This window comes from Ambystoma mexicanum, chromosome 14 (assembly GCF_040938575.1).
Source record: "Ambystoma mexicanum isolate Mex_15411 chromosome 14, UKY_AmexF1_1, whole genome shotgun sequence".
NCBI classification, from domain to species: domain Eukaryota; kingdom Metazoa; phylum Chordata; class Amphibia; order Caudata; family Ambystomatidae; genus Ambystoma; species Ambystoma mexicanum.
Genome location: NC_090940.1, coordinates 104960259 through 104978740, shown reverse-complemented (window position 1 = coordinate 104978740; position 18482 = coordinate 104960259). Strand labels below are relative to the sequence as shown.

The 18482-nt window shown below is 44.4% G+C and overlaps 1 protein-coding gene across 10 annotated transcripts in view; it reads right to left on the bottom strand.

The window, feature by feature from the left end:
* Positions 1 to 18267, bottom strand: part of RBM25 (RNA binding motif protein 25) — an 841835-nt gene extending 823568 nt beyond the window's left edge. For 3 of the 10 annotated variants that reach the window (XM_069638622.1, XM_069638630.1, XM_069638632.1), the window contains exons 1-2: positions 18060 to 18266; positions 17695 to 17830 (exon numbers count right to left, since the gene is read on the bottom strand). In XM_069638622.1, coding sequence (XP_069494723.1) covers positions 17695 to 17727 — 33 coding nt within the window. In that variant the 5' untranslated portion in view covers positions 17728 to 17830; positions 18060 to 18266. Of the gene's footprint in view, positions 1 to 17694; positions 17831 to 18025 lie in introns of those variants that run through there. The other 7 variants (XM_069638631.1, XM_069638633.1, XM_069638625.1 and 4 more) reach the window with 5 other exon arrangements.
* Between the last annotated feature and the right edge of the window lie 215 nt (positions 18268 to 18482).

Here is an 18482-nt window from a genome sequence, read left to right as displayed (position 1 = left end):
ACTGCAAGGTAATTCCTATGGAAATTACAGCTTATAAAATGTTACAGTGCATTAATGCAGGGGTGCAGTTAACAATGGGGCGAGCATTAGGCGCCCAAAGACCCAACAAAATTTGATGAAAGGATCCAACTAACATACACAATAAGAACAGATAAAATGTGGAGCAGTGAGGCCACAAGATCTGTACAGAAAACAAAAAAGCACAGATATGTAGGGGTGCACAGTTTGCAGTACGGCATCAAAAAACGAACGACTGCAATCTGTAAAGACACCCGACTGCCATGTAGTATTGTCAACCATAGATCATCAAGATTTACATAATCGAGGTTCAAACTTTTTTAAACATTCTATACGCTCAATTCTCAAAGATGGACACTCAAAAATGTGTCTTAAGTTTCGATAAGACAACTGACTTTACAAAACGTGCACACTGATGTATTCCACTTCCCCTAAAATCAACTTACTCTCCTGTCATCAATACAATTAATCTAAAGCGCATCTATACATGGCGACAGCTTTGGTCAGGGAATTGTGTCAGATAAAGGTTCAGGCATAATGTGAGAGACCAGATGGAAGTAAAGCTTGGTTTCCAGCACCCTATCCATATTGCTTCAATGCAAGTATTGACCCTTTTAGCTTTCACAGGAATGAAAAGACAAAGATAATAGGACACGCCCATTTTTGCAAAGGAAGCCATACATTCAGTTTTTAATAATCAGCCAGATAGCCAGAGACAATAGGACCATTACGCAGACTGCTCCCCATCAAATCATAGAGAGTAGATTTGGGGCATGTAAACAACGTCCTAAACAGGGAAAGCCTGTGCCACATTACAACATTTTCCATGGTAATAAGAGAGCTCATAGCGGATTGCAGCGAGACGGACACATTTTGGAAGGCATCTTAAAAGCGACCGCAGAATCCGGACCTCGTATTTGTGCAATTTGCCTATAATGTGATTTCCTCCTGTCCCCGAAAATGGGGAAACCCAGATAACAAATAAAGCCCCAAACCACCCATTTTTTTGTGGTTCGAAAACCAAGTGTACTACATTCAGAGGAAAACCGCATAACTGTCTTTTTAGCATTAATATGGAGCGAGTTTAAGTGTGTACAATCCCTGAAGACAGTAAGCAGATGTAAGCCCCGCGTAGTACGGTAAAAAAACAAAATCCTCAGTTTAGGCAGTCCAGCAGGCCATCCACCCTGGGGGATGGAAAGGTAGCCTTTTCCAGAACAGCACAATTATACGTGCCGTCTGCCACGTATAAATTGAAAATGGTTGTTGCAAAAAAGCACCCTTGGCATAAGCCATTAGAGGCTTTGATAGAATGCAAGAGAGTGCCAGTGTTTTTGAGGCGCAGCTCGACCCCTTGTGAAGGTGGTAGAGGATAGAGAGGGAGGGAGGGAGACCGGCCAGCTGGAGTTTAGACCAGAGGGTGTTCCTATCCACAAGTTCGAAGGCCATTGAAAGATCTATTGAGGCCACGTACATGGGAACCGTACTTGTCCGTCAGGCTTTATGTTGCAAGATCTTAAGAAGTAACCCTCCAGCATCAGTCCCCACGTTTTCGAAACCCGATTTGGAATCCTGAAAGAATGTTATTTTCTGACCGCTCCTGGATGTGCTCCAACACAAGGCCGGCATAGATTTTGGAGTCAGCATCCAGGAGGGCAATGGGCCTATAATTGGACAAGCACAATCTTATCTCCCTTTTTATGAACTGGCACAATGTAAGAAACGTGCCAAGTCTCCAGAATAGACCTTGTAATTACAATATTTTGGAAAAGAATGAAAAGGATTTTAGACCAAAGGTCCCCGTTCACTTTGAAGAGAACATTTGCCAATCCATTTGGCCCAGGTGCACGGGACATGGATGCCTTCCCCATGAGGGATTTAATATCCTCCTGCGTATTATCAAAGTTACACAGCAAGTCTTTCACATAGGCAGGTAGTTGACAGGTACTGCTCGGAGAGGCATATAGACTAAAATGGCCCTCCCACACAGCCTCCGATTGTGGAAGATTGAACCACACACTGAAAAAACCTTGTGATTAATCAAATCCCTAAATGTTCTGGACGAGGCATATTTCGAAGCTAGGAGCATTCTTTCAGTGTCAGTCTGATCTAGAAGGGCCCGACGTCTCTTAATTTTGTTCTTCGATTCATCATTAATGCTTTTTTGTAGTGCAGACTTTTCGCTCTATGGGATACATAAGGTTCGTAGAGCCCCAAGTTCTTACTCTACTGGTTTTCAGGAATGTAACCTCAGCGTCGTGTGTGCGTATGTTTAGGCTTCCCAAGATTAGCTCTGGATTTAATAGAGGCCTTCTTAATTGAGGAGTTTATATAATGGCCATAGGTGTCTTGAGTATAGAGTCCACTTCCTTTCCAAATTCGTAGTATTAAAATCAGACACAAATGCAGCGTTTGAATTTACAGCTGCTGTCCCTGTGCCACGCAATGCGAGTGTGTACCTATTAACTGTCAGAAAAATGATATTTCTCAGGAAGCCAGTTACCCCAATCCCCTGTGAGCAATAGGTTCAACATTTTGTGATCACTACAGTCAAATTATGTAAGAGTGAAAGACCCCACTAAATCCATCAGGAGTTTGGAGAGAAATATGTATTCAATGACGGTGACTTTGCTGTTCGTCCAGGTTGGATTCATCAAGGGGCCTAGCTGGTCATTAGCGCAGATAAGTACCCACGCTTCACAGAAGTTAAGCCACTGATTACCCTGTGCATTCTGACGGGTGCCACCCCACAAGATGCTTTTAGAGTTGGAATTCGAAGACCCAGTATGTGAATTGCGTAATTTGGCCAAAGCCTTGCCTCCATTTCCTGGCCTAGGTATATGGGCATTTAAGTCCCCAAACTGTCATTCTTGTCTGTGTGAGGGGGAATTATCAGTTTGTGCATCCTCCGCAGGTTTTAGGATGATTTTTTTGTTAAAAAGGTCATAGACACCCATCCCATTACCTTTAGGGGCAAACCCAGAAGCGCTTTAGGACCAGGTGGAGGGAATAATCACCTGATCACGATGGTGCATCGGTGGCGGGAATACAAGGTAATGGTTCAACGTCACCCACCAGAACAACATCCCCCTGCTCTTGAGAGGCCGTAACAAAGTTTCTCCAGTTGAAGTCGGTTGGACCCCTTCTCATACTGCTGGAGTCGGGCCGCATTTTTTAAAAAAAATATTTTTTTACCCTTCTTCTTTAGAGGTGAAAGCATAGGGGAGTTATGTACATCCACACAATTGCCCCTTCTCCACCCCAGCCCCCAAAGGGTATAAGTCAGCATCAGCATCATCCTTACGTGTCGTGTGGGGCTCCAAAGATGTCGGAAGCACACCAACCCCTGCAGAACTACAAGAGCCCCAGCTGTGTTAAACAAGCCAGCTCGAGCAGTGGTGCAGGGGCAAGAACCCCCAGTGACTTTTTTCAAGTATAACAGATAGAATGGAGCGTAAACAGATTGTATGCTCTGAATGGAGTTTAAACCGATTGTATGCTCTGAAAGTTTGTAAAGTAAAGTATTTGTGGCGATACCCATGCCCACCTGTCCATCCCCTTGCCCCACTAGTTGCTTGTGCTAAATGCACATGGGGTCCCCATCTTCAATGGCAGGGTCAGACGGATGTTGAGACCGGGCCATTAGCGTGATTTCACCCTCAGAGAATAAGGGGGGGGGGTGTTAAGAAATGAAGAGCGTCACCCCCTCCCCCGCCTACATTGTACCCTATCCCGTTAATGCTCCTTTTCTCAGCTAAAAAAGGAGATCCATGTATCCAGCATTAACCAGTGATCAGGAACTCGAGAAAAAAGGAACTAGTAAATGGTGTTCTGCCGATCTAACTTCCATATAAAATGCAAACATAACCTTTTGTGCTTTATAGTGTACACTTTATGCTTTAAATGTCGTATAGATGCGTGTCTAAATGATGCAAGTAATTTATAAAACGCGCCTGTACACAAGTGTTTCTAGGCGCGACAAGGGAGGGAAGACCAAGGGAGAACAAGACAACCAATCTTACTAGGCGTAGTGTCATTCAGACAGTGAAAGTGCGAGAAGGTAGAGGGGAAGAGAAACACAGCAGCAAAGCTCCCAAGTGCAGCGCAGCTCTGGGTAGTGCAAGGAGACAAGGGACTGTAGGGTTACAGATGCAGCCCCTAAGTGTGTGGTAGGCCTGGAGGTATTGCAAGGGTGACTGATCAAAAAAAGAGCCTGGTACCCAGTGCGGCTCTGAGGGTAGCCAAGCAACCAATGGTACAGCAGTCCAGTAGGTCAGAGAAAGCAGAGAAGAGGAACGTTTTTTGCCGCTTCCAGAACTTCAGGTTGTCCGGCTCATGTTTGAGATGGGCAGGGAGGAACCTACAGAGGAGAGAGAGATCTACCCCCCACTGTCTGCCTGGAAAAGCGTCTGACCCGTAGAGAGTTGGAGGTAGCTGAGCAAAGGGCTTGAGAAGGAAAGTATTTTGGAAAAGAGCATTAGATGTAATGCGGGCCCTCGGCCCCAGAAAGAAAAGGGTCTTGAACTTGATCCTTGCAGCCACCGTGAGCCAGTGAAGAGATTTCAGGGCTGGAAGGATTATTTATTATTTGCTTGTTAAGCACTTATACAGGATGTAAATACTGTTTCAAAGCATCCACCGGGCAACAGGGAGGGGACAAGGGATGTAAAACAATTAAAATACATACAAAATTAAATACAGTGGGGGAGGGGGGGGAAGGACGAACCTACTATGCCTTGTGAGCATGCAGAATGTACAAGTGCAGAAGGGAGAGGGAATGGGATAGGTGCTGGGGTGCTCAAGGGTGAACGGGTGAAGTGCAATGTAAGGTAAGTGCGATCCTCCAGGGGTGGAGGGTGAGCCGATGCAAGTGCTGAGGATAGACAGAAACTGGGGCGATTTGGTGCACAGGTCAGGGCCTGAGGATACATTCGGGCCCTGGACACCAAACAAGCAACTGAGATTAGAAGAGGAGAGAGGGAAGGAGGAGTTCAAGAGGAAGGTCTTGAGAATCTTCCTGAATTTAAGTAAGTCCTGCTCAAGATGAAGGTGGAGGGTATTCCAAATAAGGGAGCCAGCTGAGGAAAGCGATCAATCTCCTGCCCTCGGTTTAACGCTTTACACATGAAGGGTTGGTGCCAGAGGAGCGCAGGGGTCTAGAGGGGGAATATTTAGTACGAGAGTTGCAGATAGTGTAGTTCCCGGCCACAGACAGCATTGTGGATGAGAGATTTTAATTTAATCAGTGAAGCAACTGGGAAACTAAAGACTTTAGGGCAGGAGAGATTCAGTCCCTGGGCTTGAGGTCAAGGATAAATCTTGCTGCCCAATTCTGGATTAGCTGGAGAGGTTGCAGAGTGGACGAAGGTAGATTCAGGAGGAGGCTATTGCAATGAAACATTGAGCTTCTTTGGGAAGGTGAGAAAAGGTAGAATTCCTTTAAGGAAGAGCTGAAAGTGGGACTTCTGGGCAATGTCCTGAGTGTGAGGGAGGAAGGAGAGAGTGGAGTCGAAGAGGACTCCCAAGGTTTCTGGCTTCAGAAGAGGGAACAGGGGGTGAGCCCATGGAAGAAGGCCAGAGGGAAGGGGTCCCAATAGGAAGGATCTCCATTTTAGTGGCACTGAGGCAGAGAGCATTGCAAGTGCACCCGGCCTGGATGGCAGAAAGACAGTCAGGTATGATGGATGGCGCAAGAGGGGCAGGCGGGAGTTGAAGAGTTGTGCGTCAGCATAGCAGTACCAAGGGAGGCATGGAGCCTTTGTATGAGGATTGAGCAGTTGACCATGCCAAATCAAGAAGGACGAGTACAGCAGGAATACAGGGATGCGAGCAGTTCTTCACAGGTGTTCAGAAGAGCAGTTTCAAGGGAGTGCTTGAAGGAGGAGGTGAAAGATCCTGTAGCAAAGGGGTGGTTACAGAGATCAGTGAGTGCAGGGGCACGAAAGCTAATGTTGTCCTTGATGGTTCTGAATGAGCAAGGGGAATCCTGTGGAAGAGACCTTCATGGAGCAGACAACTAGTGACTGCTTCCGGTGGGAAGAGGGGGGGGAAGGAGGAGGGCGAGTGGCCAACGGAGGCAAGGGGGTGAGTAAGGGGATGGGAGAGAGGGACAAGGCTGTTCAGGATGTCCCGAGTTTTGGCAGTGAAGTGAGCGGCGAGTGCGTTCCAGCGGAGGATACTGTGGAAGGGTTGGCAAGTTCCCTACTGATTTTGAAAAGCCCAGCCGTGTTGTTGGCAGTGTTCGATACCAGTACCTGAATGTGGACCCTTTTCTTGGCACAGATAGAGGGTCTTTATTGCCTTTGGAGCAGGCCGGTTTGTCAGAGGACGAGCCTGAGGTTTACCACTTCTGTTCTACAGCTCTGCACTTTCGTTTCAGATCTGCAAGTTCGGTGTCGTACCAAGTATTGCGCTTAGACAGGTTTCAAGTGGATCCTCATGACTGGGGCAAGAATGTCAAGGTGTTGGACAGGTGGAAGTTGCTGAGAGCAGTGTCACTGGTAGAGTCTGAGTTGGGAGGGCAAGGAGGGATAAATGTGGAAATGAAGGCAGCAGCTGACACTCGTTTCATCGGGCAGATGTTTGGGAACAAGGTTGGCAGAGCTTTTGAGGAGTGGTCACAGAGCCATAGGGACCCAGGCTGGAGGAGAGAAGAGAGTGGTCAGACCAAGAGAGGGGGTGACCAGGGGAGACAAGAGGGAGTTCCAAGGGGGTGATGGCGTCCAGAGTGTCCCCAGCAGTGTGTGTTGGACCAGAATGGAGAGGGATAGAGAGGTGCAAAGGTCAACGAAAAGAGTAGATGTTGTGCCAGGGGAGTCCAATTGGATGTTAAATTCACAAAGGAGCAATAGATTGGAGGAGGTTAAGAGGAGCAGAAATCAGCCCATTCAGAGAGAACAGGGAGGTAGCGCATGGAGGCCCACAAATGGTAGCAATGGTCATGGTAGAAGAGGGAGAGCCAACAAATTTTCATACCAGGGTCTCAAGGAGGAGTAGAGCTGAGTGGGTAAAATGGAAGAAGAAACCCCACCGCCAGCATGAGGTTGAGGCAGTCATAGAATGTGTACTCCCAAAGACCATCTCAACACATGGTATGATTACCAAATCAAAAAAGGTGACAACATTTTTAGCTAAAGAGCCTGCGCTGGACCGAGCTGCGGAAGGAAATAGCAGCCAAAGAAATTGAATAACTTTGTAATTCTTTGAGCTGCATTAGGAAGTAAACTGTTTGAATCAGTTATTACTAGACCCCTTACTCTATCAATAGAATAGAGATTCCAAAGTCTGTACACCTAAATCCAATGAAGAAATCTGAATTCCAACAAGGTGTGCTAACTAAAGCAATAAGTAATCCATGTCAAATTAATAATAAAAAATGCAGGTAAAGTATACTATTGCTATGGTAAATAAAAACCTACACAAATGATCAAACTTCATGTGTCTAAGAATTTAGACCTAGTAAAGGATGAATACATGGGTGATAGAGAACATTTCATCTACTCCATATGTATGATGTAGAACCTGAACTTTTTTTATTTTATTTTTTAACATGAAGAGATGCTAGAGGCTACTAACGCAATACAATCTGAAGGTGGGAGATCAGAACCAGAGTGTGTAGATGTACCACAAAATACCCACGAGTGGAGGACTGGAATCAGCACAAAATAAGTCATATGTTAGATGGTAGTGAGAGTAGTATGAACTCCAACAATATGTTCTGGGCACTTGATAATTTGTTATCCAAGTTAGTAGCAAAAAGTGTAAGCCTAGAGAAAAAGAAAAAAAATTGATGTGCAATCAGTGCTCCTCCATAAAAGCATAAATCGAGCCCGTAATACAGTAAAAGTAAGCACCTGTATGGATCCGACCATCACTTGAATCTGCACCTACATCTTCTCACAAATCTGTTACAACTAAGTCTCCTGTAGAAATGTTAAGAGAATAAATGTGGGAAGATGCTTCAAAGAATGGGGAAAAATTGAAATCTAATGTAGTTCCACAAGCGTTTATGTACTCTAAGAAACAGACTCTGCACAGAAACCCATGGGAGGAGTTGTAAAGAAATCGCCAATAGAAGGAAATCAAACCGGTAGTGGTGACTGAGTCTGGCGTAGACTCACCTGCTGCTAATGATAACCATCCAGCTAATGGGCTGTGCGCTTTGGGTCAGGTATTTGCCACCTTTGAGTAGTGCACATACACCTGAAATGCCCTGTCCGTGATAGTAGGTGTCAGTAGCATGGGCGTCGAGGGTGTGGCTAATCCACCCTCGAAATGTAAAAATTCATTGTGCTCTCATTCACAAACTCAAACTAAACGACATGGGTACCCAATAACACAAAAACCAATTGTTCCCATCCTCAATCTTGCAGATTGGAATCCGACTACGACTGAACTGACTGCATAAAGCAATGCAGGTGAAACCTGTTACTTAAGCACATCCCCCACCCCCATGAACAGATCCGCAATTCTGAATATCTTTCATAGGATAGTCTCATTAAGAGCAGTATCTATGGAAGATATCAGGATTGATCAGATCAAAGATATAAGGAACATATCACTAATATATGGTTCAAACTTAATACCACATTAGACTTTGTATTGAATTATGAAGATGAACTATATAGATTGGGATATACGTGCAAAGTATTAATGCTCCCTCAAATAAAATGTTGGGTTGTAATTATAAATGTAACCAAAACAACTGAACTAAATAGTGTGCAATCTGCCCCACATTTAACACACAAGTGTGACACTGGAACACAGGCAATAAGCTCCAATATGACAACTGCCTCAAGAACAGGAAACTCAAACCACCTAGGAACAGGAGAGATCTTTGACAATCTCAGCGATGGATATTGGCAAAGGTTACCATCAGCGTTTAAAACCCATTTTTCATCTCAGCCCTGTTGATGCTAACCTGCTGTATTCATGGAACACACAAGGATTTGCACATGTATTTGGGGAGGGTGGTTTGGTGGCCAATATTGATATCTTTACGATGGTAGTACTACAAGAAACATGGCGTGTGAAACATGGCGTGTGGAAAAGATGCAATTCGATGGACGGCCCACATCTCACCAGCCGACCAACAAGGGCCCTAGAGTGCGTGTTACTAATTATTTGAAACAGCCTTGGAATATTGAAGTACTTAAAGAATCTACTACCACTAGTCAGGCAGTATTTGTTATCCAAGACAAGCAGAAAATTTGTGGTTAATATATACGTCCCACCAAACTGTTGAAACAACAGCAAATATAAAAGTGGGTGAAAGGCTGATTAAGAACTACTCAGTCATCCCATGTGGCTGATGGGCGATTTCAATGCAATAATAGATATTATAAAACCTGATTTCCAAGTTACAATGTCATCTGCCCTAAAGAACCAGGTTAAAATTAATCTCCAGGGTTAGCCATGGGTCAGGCTTCTGGAGGAACTGTTTTATTATGTTAAATGGTTACTGTCTGGGTGATGCCAACATGGCCTACACCAGCAGGCAAAAGTGCAACGACCATAGATTATTTGTTTGGCCTGGGCTCTATTTAATAGTTGATATGGCAATTGTACCACGCGAAGAGAGCAACCATTTTCCACTGTGTCCTCCTTAAGCCTTTCGATATACCGAATCCGGTCCCAATATATGATGAGAATGGTGACATCTATCAACAATGGAAAAAATAGTATTCAGTGGAATGAGAAGTGTCTCCAAAGGCAATCAAGTAGCACTATGCCATTTAGCAATATTTATACAACAATATGATGAACCTAGTGTTCTCACACAGGATGGGATAGTATCTGCATCTCACAAAGAAGGATGAAAATGTGTTGCGCCTCTACGTGTATGCGAACGCTTGAATATTCCCATCAAAAGGAGGATGTGTCATGACAAAAAGATTGCATTAGCAAAAAAAAAATGCTAAACATGATTGCATCTGTATTATATCCATCAATGGGAATAAAATAGTAGAGAGTCAGTCATCTATGTTAAAACTGTAAATCGCTCTTACCAAAATTTGTTAGACTGAACACTGGAAACAAATACTGAAATCTGGCGTGTAATACAGGGCACAAAAAAAATACAAGAGCAGCCGATTAATTGTGTAGCCAAACGGATTGGGAATCCCATATTGAATCTACTATGGGAGTAATAGATCCAAAGGACGTCTCTGTTGATGTACCAAATGTTACTTGGATTTGTCGTCAGGTATCCAAAAAATTATTGAATGCCTAAATAGTTCACATGCGACGGGCCCAGACGGGGTCTACTAACTTGATTAAGTCGCCCCCCGCTAGCTGGGCCCATGCACTTTCAGGACTATTTAATTAAATTGGCTTGAGGTGCGATTTTAGCTACATGGCGGATAAGTAATATCTTAGCGGTACACGAGAAAGGAGCATGGAAGGATCCTGTAAACTATTGATTACTAGGTATACCGGCTAAAATATTTGCAAGGGTGTTAGTAGAACTGGATTTAGAGTAAAATCTAATACTGCACATATTATTCTTACCTCTGCGATAGAATACGCCTGGAGGAGGCGCAAGGGTGTTCTGTGCATATATTGATTTTAGCGCAGCGTTTGATTTAGAAAATAGGAGTAAATTGTGGTCCAAATTAGCCAAATGAAGGATTCAGACGGGCCTACTCAAAATATTGATGTTGTATTCTGAAACATCTGTAGGTGTTCGCCTTGATGGCAAAGGGAAACTTTCCAAGTCTGCGCCTACTTATCGAGAAGTCAAACAAGGATGCATTGTTGCGGCAATCTTATTCAATCTATATTTGGCAGGCCTAAATAACCACCTGGCTAATCTATTGTCGGGTAAAAGTAGGAGCAGTCTAATTGAATTGGCTAGCATACGCCGATGATTTGTTACCATTAGATACACCCCTAATGGGCTACAAATTACACAAAGCCTTATGCAAGGAAGCAAAAAAAATCATTTAATGGTCAACACTGAGAAAAGCAAAATAATGTTTTTTTCACACAAACGGACTGTTACTAAAAAGTATATGGATTTATGATGGCTCATCCTTTGATGAAGTGGTGGCTTACAAATACCTCTGTCTATATGTTGTCAAAAACCTTCATTGGAAGCATCACTGGCATGAAACATGGGATGAAAGCAGTAAATACCATTAGCGTATTCATTAGAAAAAACATGGGTTTCTCTGCACTAACTGTATTGTTACTTTACACTGTGAAAATAAGATCCATGTTATTATACGGTGTCAAGATTTGGGGACACAATCATCTATGTGAATTGCAAAAGTTTAAGGCACTTATATTGCCCAAAATACTTTGGTTGCCACAAAATATGTCAGAATATATTCTGCTTGAATTTGAATTAAATAGTATTGTAGCAGACTTCCATTATAGAACTACAATGTAGTATGAGAAGCTGTCTCAATTAGACAACGATACTAATGCTAATGCTGTACCTTTCGTCACTGCAATCCAAAATACACACAACTGCTTGAAGATGGGCACATTGGGGAAAATTATGTCTTTAGCCAAAATAAATGGAGATATGTATGAGAACATCCTTGTACTTAGGAAAATTGAAGTTTTTAAATTCTGAATGAAAAATAAGTGCAAGGAATTTAGCAGAGGTTAATATTGTACAACTAGCCCCGCTTAGCCACAGTTGCTGTACCTCAATTACAGAATCCAACGTCAAGCAACTCCAGAACACATCAAGGCATACCCTAGCCGTAAGATATTTCGTCAGTACATTTTAATGAAATTTAATAGCTGAGAGACTCTAGAGATAAAAAGGTGCAAAATTGGGTATAAAACGAGCAGAAGGGTGGTGTCGCTTATGTGGAGAACACAAATCGCTTAAGCATCTGAGAACGTTTTATAAATCTTATAACCAATATAATTGTAAAGATTTATGTATGTTCTGGACCAACTTTATGGAAGGCAATGACATGAATTTTCTATTGTCAAATTTTTGTATTGACATTTTAAAAATGTGTTTTCAAATGGAGTTTTTTATTGAAACATACCCCAATACATCCCGAGTATATGATACAAGATTGCTTTCATCTCAAATGCACTAGTTAGGTTTTAATGACCATTTAATTGTTGTGTTTTCAAAATCTTTGCAATGTTTTATATTGTATATACAAAACCATGTGGTTATTTATACATTAAACTAAACAAATTAGTTGCAGAGAGTAAAGGAAGGCAGATTAAGAAAGAGGCTGTTGCAGTAGTCCAGCCTAGAGAAAACCGGGTCCTGGAGACAGTGAGGAAGAGAAGAGTTCCTTTGAGGAAGTGCAGCTGGTAGTGGGACTTCTTGGCAAAGTGCGAGGAGAGAAAGAGTGGAGTCGAATATCACACCAAGGTTTTGCCTCACAAGTAGCCAAAGGAAGAGGGCCCAAGGCGGGTGGCCAGAGAGACAGAAAACAGGGGGCCCAATGAGAAGGATCTCCATCTTACTGGCATTAAGGGAGAGATCGTTGGAGGCACATCAATCCTGAACCGCAAATAGTTAGTCAGGAATGAGCAAGAGGAGAGGGGGCTGAAGGGAGCCTGAAGGAAAGCAGAGTGTCATCCGCATAACACTGAAAGTTAGAGAAGAAGCTAGAGATCAGGTGGGCCAGAGGGTCCAAGTAGAGGTTGGAAAACCAGAGTGAGAGGATAGAGCCCTGGGGAATGCCACAGTTAGGGAGGTAGCCGAGAGAAAGGGAGCAAGTTGGACCAGGGAGGGGCGGTCCAAGAGGAGGAGGTCAACCACTCCATGGCCTTATCCGTGATGCCCAGGTTCTCGCAGAGTCGATTGATCTGGGTGGTGTGGTTGATCATGTCAAAAGCAGAGGAAAGATCAAGGAGAACGACAGAAGGAATGCTGGAATCAAGGTTAGAGAGCCAATCTTAACCGGTCTTCAGGAGATCAGTTTCTGTGCCTCTGGCAGCTCTGAAGCTGGACTGATTGTCATCGAGACAACCAACAGATTCAGTGTGGAGAGTAAGCTGGGAGATGGCCATTTTTTCCAAGAGTTTGCCCAAGAAAGGGGTGATGACATTGAGCGATAGTTTGCCAGGCAGGTAGGATCCGCAGACTGCTTCTTGAGGGGGCGCACAAGGGAATGTTTATTTGTAGAGTGTCCCAAATGAACAGTTCGCACAGTTGGGTTTGTCCAGTCTCAGGTGGCATGAAGAGCCAAAAGTAGCAAGCCAACAAGGCTCTTCTCGGCTACAAACAGGAGCTAAATAGCTCCAGCACCCAACCCTGTGCCTTCAGGCCACAATGCTCTTATTGGCCTTTGGACCCTACGGCCTCAGTCTGTAAACCAGCACATGCCTACCTCCTAGCTAACAATGCACCTACCCAGCTTAGGAGTACACACCGTTACCCGATTTGCATCATTCACCATACAAGGTCAGGCGACTAAACACTGAATGCAGCCACCCACCTTTGTCTCGATCCGTTTGCATGCTATTCAGATCTGCTGACAGTTGGCACTTATCTGCCTGACGATCTACGTTACATGCTTCGGCCCAGTACAGCGGCGTATTTCTCATCTGTCCAACCTGTTCCACTATATTACCTGTGTTGCACGTATACTACCTGCCCAAGTCCATACCGCTGTGATCCGCCTTATGCCAAATCACCCTAACTCCGAACCACTGTACTGCTCCATTTTGTACTATACTTCCTGCCCACTTTATTACCCATCCTCTGATATTCCATCTTATGTGCCCTAGCAGCTTACTTCAACTGTACTTCCTACTGCACCTGCTATGGAGGAATTAACACCCACAATGCCAGTCCAGCATAGATATTGTGCTCTTATCTAAACTAAGCAAGTGCTCCCACTAACAAAACAATCCTTTTTCCTGCAGGACCGCCAAAACACAAAGAAAATGGCAACAGTGCACTATAAACGCAATAAAACAAACAATTCCAAATTAAGGCCCCTTATGGGGAAATAAAACACTAAGCTGATGTGGTGATGGCCCAGCACCCACACTGCGTGACTTGGAACACACCCAGTCTTACGAATTGATAATGGGAAAGCAGGACAAGTATTTTCTTTTGAAAGTGTACCACAGATATTTTACTTAACTCTAAAAGGAGAAGGAGGAGATACCTATGAAATAAATACTAATGGGAAATGCTGAAATAAAGGCACTATTCATGAATAAAGCAAAATAATTATTGCCGGAATATTATGAACATCGAATTGCGAATGGTGCATAGCATACACAATGCACATATATCCAGCGATCTCTGCCTTTGAAGGACAACATTATTATTTTAGAGCATGTAAAGAAAGACCCACGCCCAACATCAAAATCAAGGACGGGTGCATTTCGCAAATGCAACAGCCTTGCCATTGCGTCACAACCCCGAGTAATGAGCGCTTAAACTTAAGCATAGTCTACTTCTCAGGGGGAAAACTTTTTTTTTAAATCAGGTCTGGACTAAGTCAAATTCAAGACTGCAGTTTACTAAGTACACAACTTACACCATGACATTCTTACTCCCAACTGTTGCCTTTTATTAAACTCACTGGTGCTTTTTTTCCCCGGAGGTCAGCCTGGAAACATCGGACAGCTATTTTGGACATATTCACTGATATTAATATTTGAATGGTGCTATTCTGTAACTACGGCAAAAATATATATACGCACACTACTGGTGTTGACCAATACACAAGGAATGGGGCAGACATGTCCATCCATCTTAAAAAGATGTTTTTCTACCAGCCTGGAATTTCAGGACTTTTTTTTCTTTAAACCGATCCCATTCCCTGGTCATTTCTCTTTAATCTGAGCTGCTAAGAGCTGTGCATTTCTTTGTCCAATCCAATAGAAATATATAACAGCGCAGCACTAGCAAATACCCAAATAACCTGGAACTAAATCATTTTGAATAAATGGTGTTAAACACAGAGATAAACAACATTTCCCAAATATACATCTTGCAGTAGGTAAACAATCTGAGAAACGACATGTAAGCTACAAATAAAACGGACACATTGTTATTCATGAACGGGACAAAGAGGGAAATTGCTTCATTGGCAGAGTTAGCATTTTACCACAGAATTACAGGGCAGAGGGGGTAACAGAACACCAGCACATCTGGAAAATGAAAATGGCAAAAGTTTCAACCTCGACAAAAGCAAGGCGAAACTTACTAAAACGACTTGGGAATACTTGGCTATGATTAACCAGCATTTGGAACAGCTGATGGCAAAGGGTGAAGGGGGAGGTTGTATGTGGGGAAATTAACTCGACCTATGCGGGGAAAAGGCCTGGAACTAACTTTAAACGGTTCAGGCAACAATGGAAGCTATGTGCGTGGTTAGTGTCCACCACACTAACTAATATGCATGCCTAATCGATCTGAGCCTATGAATGGGTTATTTCAGATGGATGAAATCCATCACCATTAGAGGTCAGAGGAATAAGTATGATTTGAAAAGAACTGGGCAGGCCCATCACCCACTGTCATGAAGATGCATGTGTGGATCTCGCTCTTGCAGAAAGAAGTGGTCCATCAGAACTGAATACTAGGGAAGAGAACAAGGACCATTATTGCAAGAAGTGGGGGGCATTGTCCATTAGCAAACGAGAGGAGGGTGTGCTCTGACCGACACGATCTGCATGTGGTCTCAGGAGTTGCCCAAGTTCTTCAATTAAAGGATTAAATGAACATCATTGTTTAAATCTGATGAGATCTGCAGGAAAAAATGTTATTGCCATTAAAGATGTGTTGTGGATCCAAGGTCCTTATTCACTAGAGCAGATCTGAAGGCAGTCTAATCACTGGAAGAGGTTGGTGATAAGCCAAATTTATACTGACAAATTAGAGGTTTTTGCTTAAAGCCCCCAACCTGAACCCGGGGCAGCTAAAATACATGTCAGAAAAGATGCACATCAATTGAGTTAGAAGGGGTTTATCAGTTCGAGGGTCTGTATTAAATAGAAGGGTGAAGGTGGATTTAAAAGGAGACAAGGACCATCAGTAGATGTATGGCAGGTGGTATGCAGTCAAATTGTATAAAGTTATTCACTAGCAAATGTGTTGAGGTCAGTAGACAAATCTGTCAAGATTAGAAAATTGTCGACAGGGTTCATGAGTAGAAGGACCTTGAATAAGGTCTCATTACTGGAAAAGACACAGGGAGTGTACAGGGCGTATCACCTTTGGACAAGGCCTTAAAAAGGTTAAAGTTACCTCATTGTAAGCAACCCCTGCGGAGGGGCTAAAGTCCACCCTCAGTGTGACGAGCCAGAGGGGGTGGAGGGGAGATTGTGGAGTCCAATCCTCCTTAGGACAAGACACAAATGGAATATTGTCAATCCTCATGGTGACATGGATTTGTGGGTTAAGATTTCTCATCACTAGGGCAAAGCCTAGATGGTGTAATGTCTGTCACTTGTGCAACGCGTGTACAGTCAAGGGCCATCATTCAAAAAAGGTGTGAAGGTACATTACCAATGAATGCTGTGGTGGTGAGGAATATGATAAAATAAACTATCCTCAGTTACAAAGGACCTGAGATCTACAATTTGAAGATGCTTGTGGGAAGTGGGTCAATCACTGAAAGATGTCATGGGAAGAAGAAAAACGTTGTCCTCAATGCACGTTCGGCCGTGGGGTGGGTGGGGGGGGGGGGGGGAGACAGGTCTAAAAGATCCAGAAGAGACTCGGTCCATAATTACAGAAAGAAGTACTTTTGCCCTGATCCATCATCTAGATTCGCAGGCCCCTGGTGACTGGAGTATAGATGGGGAATGCAGGTTGGTGCATCACTGGAATGGGCTACGAGGGAGCTATCTGATCAATGTGCACTAGGGGTCGACACGATTCAACAACACTGGATAAAGTTGGGAGAGGGGTGTGTAAATTCCACAAAAGGCCATCTGGTTAACGGGGTGTAGGTCCACTGGAGGTTGTATTGGGGGGGGGGGCTATAGTCAACCATCACTGGACAACGTGTGGATTGTCACTAATGCAAGAGTACCAGAGTGTGGAAATTCAGTTAAATAGCCCGTGTCTTTGGGCAGTCGACATTCTTTTTCCTATGTCCCCCCCATCCCCCGAGTTTTGGTCTTGTGGCGACTGTATTGTCTATAGGCGCCACACACATGGACAATAAAATACAAAAAATAAGTAGGTCTAGGGGGTCGAGCTAAAGCTCATTATTGGGCGAAAGCTTAAGGCCCACAATTAATGGTCAAGAGTGGGGGGGCGAGAAGGGAGGGTCATAATTTATGGTCAAATTAAGAGTCCGGCATTAATGTAATCAAAACTGGCTAGCTTGCTTTTAAAACCATGGGAAAGGCTGGATAAGTGGGACCGTCGTATCAATGGAAAAGGTCTGAAGCATAGTTCCTTGTCACACTTCTGTGGAAAAGGAGGGTGGGCACGCCAATGGAAAGGGTTGTAGGGGGCGGGGCCGCATTGCACAAGAGCGGAGACGTTAAGATACACACTAGTTGCAGGAAACTAATCAGGATTTAAAGAGGTTGCCTCGCCATTCTCGCAAAGAGGGAGGGGCTAGAAGGGGAGACTGTCAGGGCAAAGAAATGGAGATTAGAACACTATTCTCAGCTGCGCATGTTTTGTTATCAGCCGGTGGAGGAGTGACCATCATTTCACATATACAGCAGCACATCACAGACAGAGAAGGGTAAATAAATAAAAATAATCACTTTAAACATCCTGAACGTCGGCAATCCCGCCATGCTTCCGGCCGCACGCGTTATCTACACAGGGGGGTCCCTCTCTGCAGGGAGGGGGCCTCACCGCCAACCCCGGGCCTCGGGAGTGCGAGGCCTCAAACCGCCGCTGCACAGAGGATACAAAAGAACAGCGTTTCAATGGCAGCCGCCCCCTACCACTCGCAGCCCCTCCCCGCACGCCCCGCACGGGGCACAGGCGGCAGTCCCGGCCCCCTCCCAACCCCTTAAGCGCATAGCGGCTCCCGGGACCACCACCCACTTTCAGGTTCTTCCTCTCCCTCCCGCGTGACCCCCCCCTTACCCCGGGTTCTTGGGACTTAGCTCGCCCGACTCACCCGTCCCTGCCGACTCGAGGTCGCACGTCGGCTGCCGCCCGGTCAAAAATATGGCGGCCTCTGACTGCGCTAGAACGTTCGGTCGCTAGGCCGCAAACATACAGAACAGGCATACAGCGCGGCGGCTGAAGGGAAGGGGGGGTGGGCAGGATAGGGTCACGTGGCACGCCTGGCAAGCCTGCTGTGCTGTTTTGCACGAACGAACTGTGGTTTGTTCGATCATAGAGTCAAAAGAAGACAGGCTAGAGCGGCTACACAAGTCGCGCAGCCTCAAAAGAGACGGAAGGAATCGTGATGTGACCGGACTGCGTGCCATGTGTGTAATCTAATGAACACAGACAAGAGACTAAACAATCTTTCCTACTGGAGGAAAACAAACATTGTTGAGTTCAAAAAGTGTTATTGTATTTTCAACGGAGATAA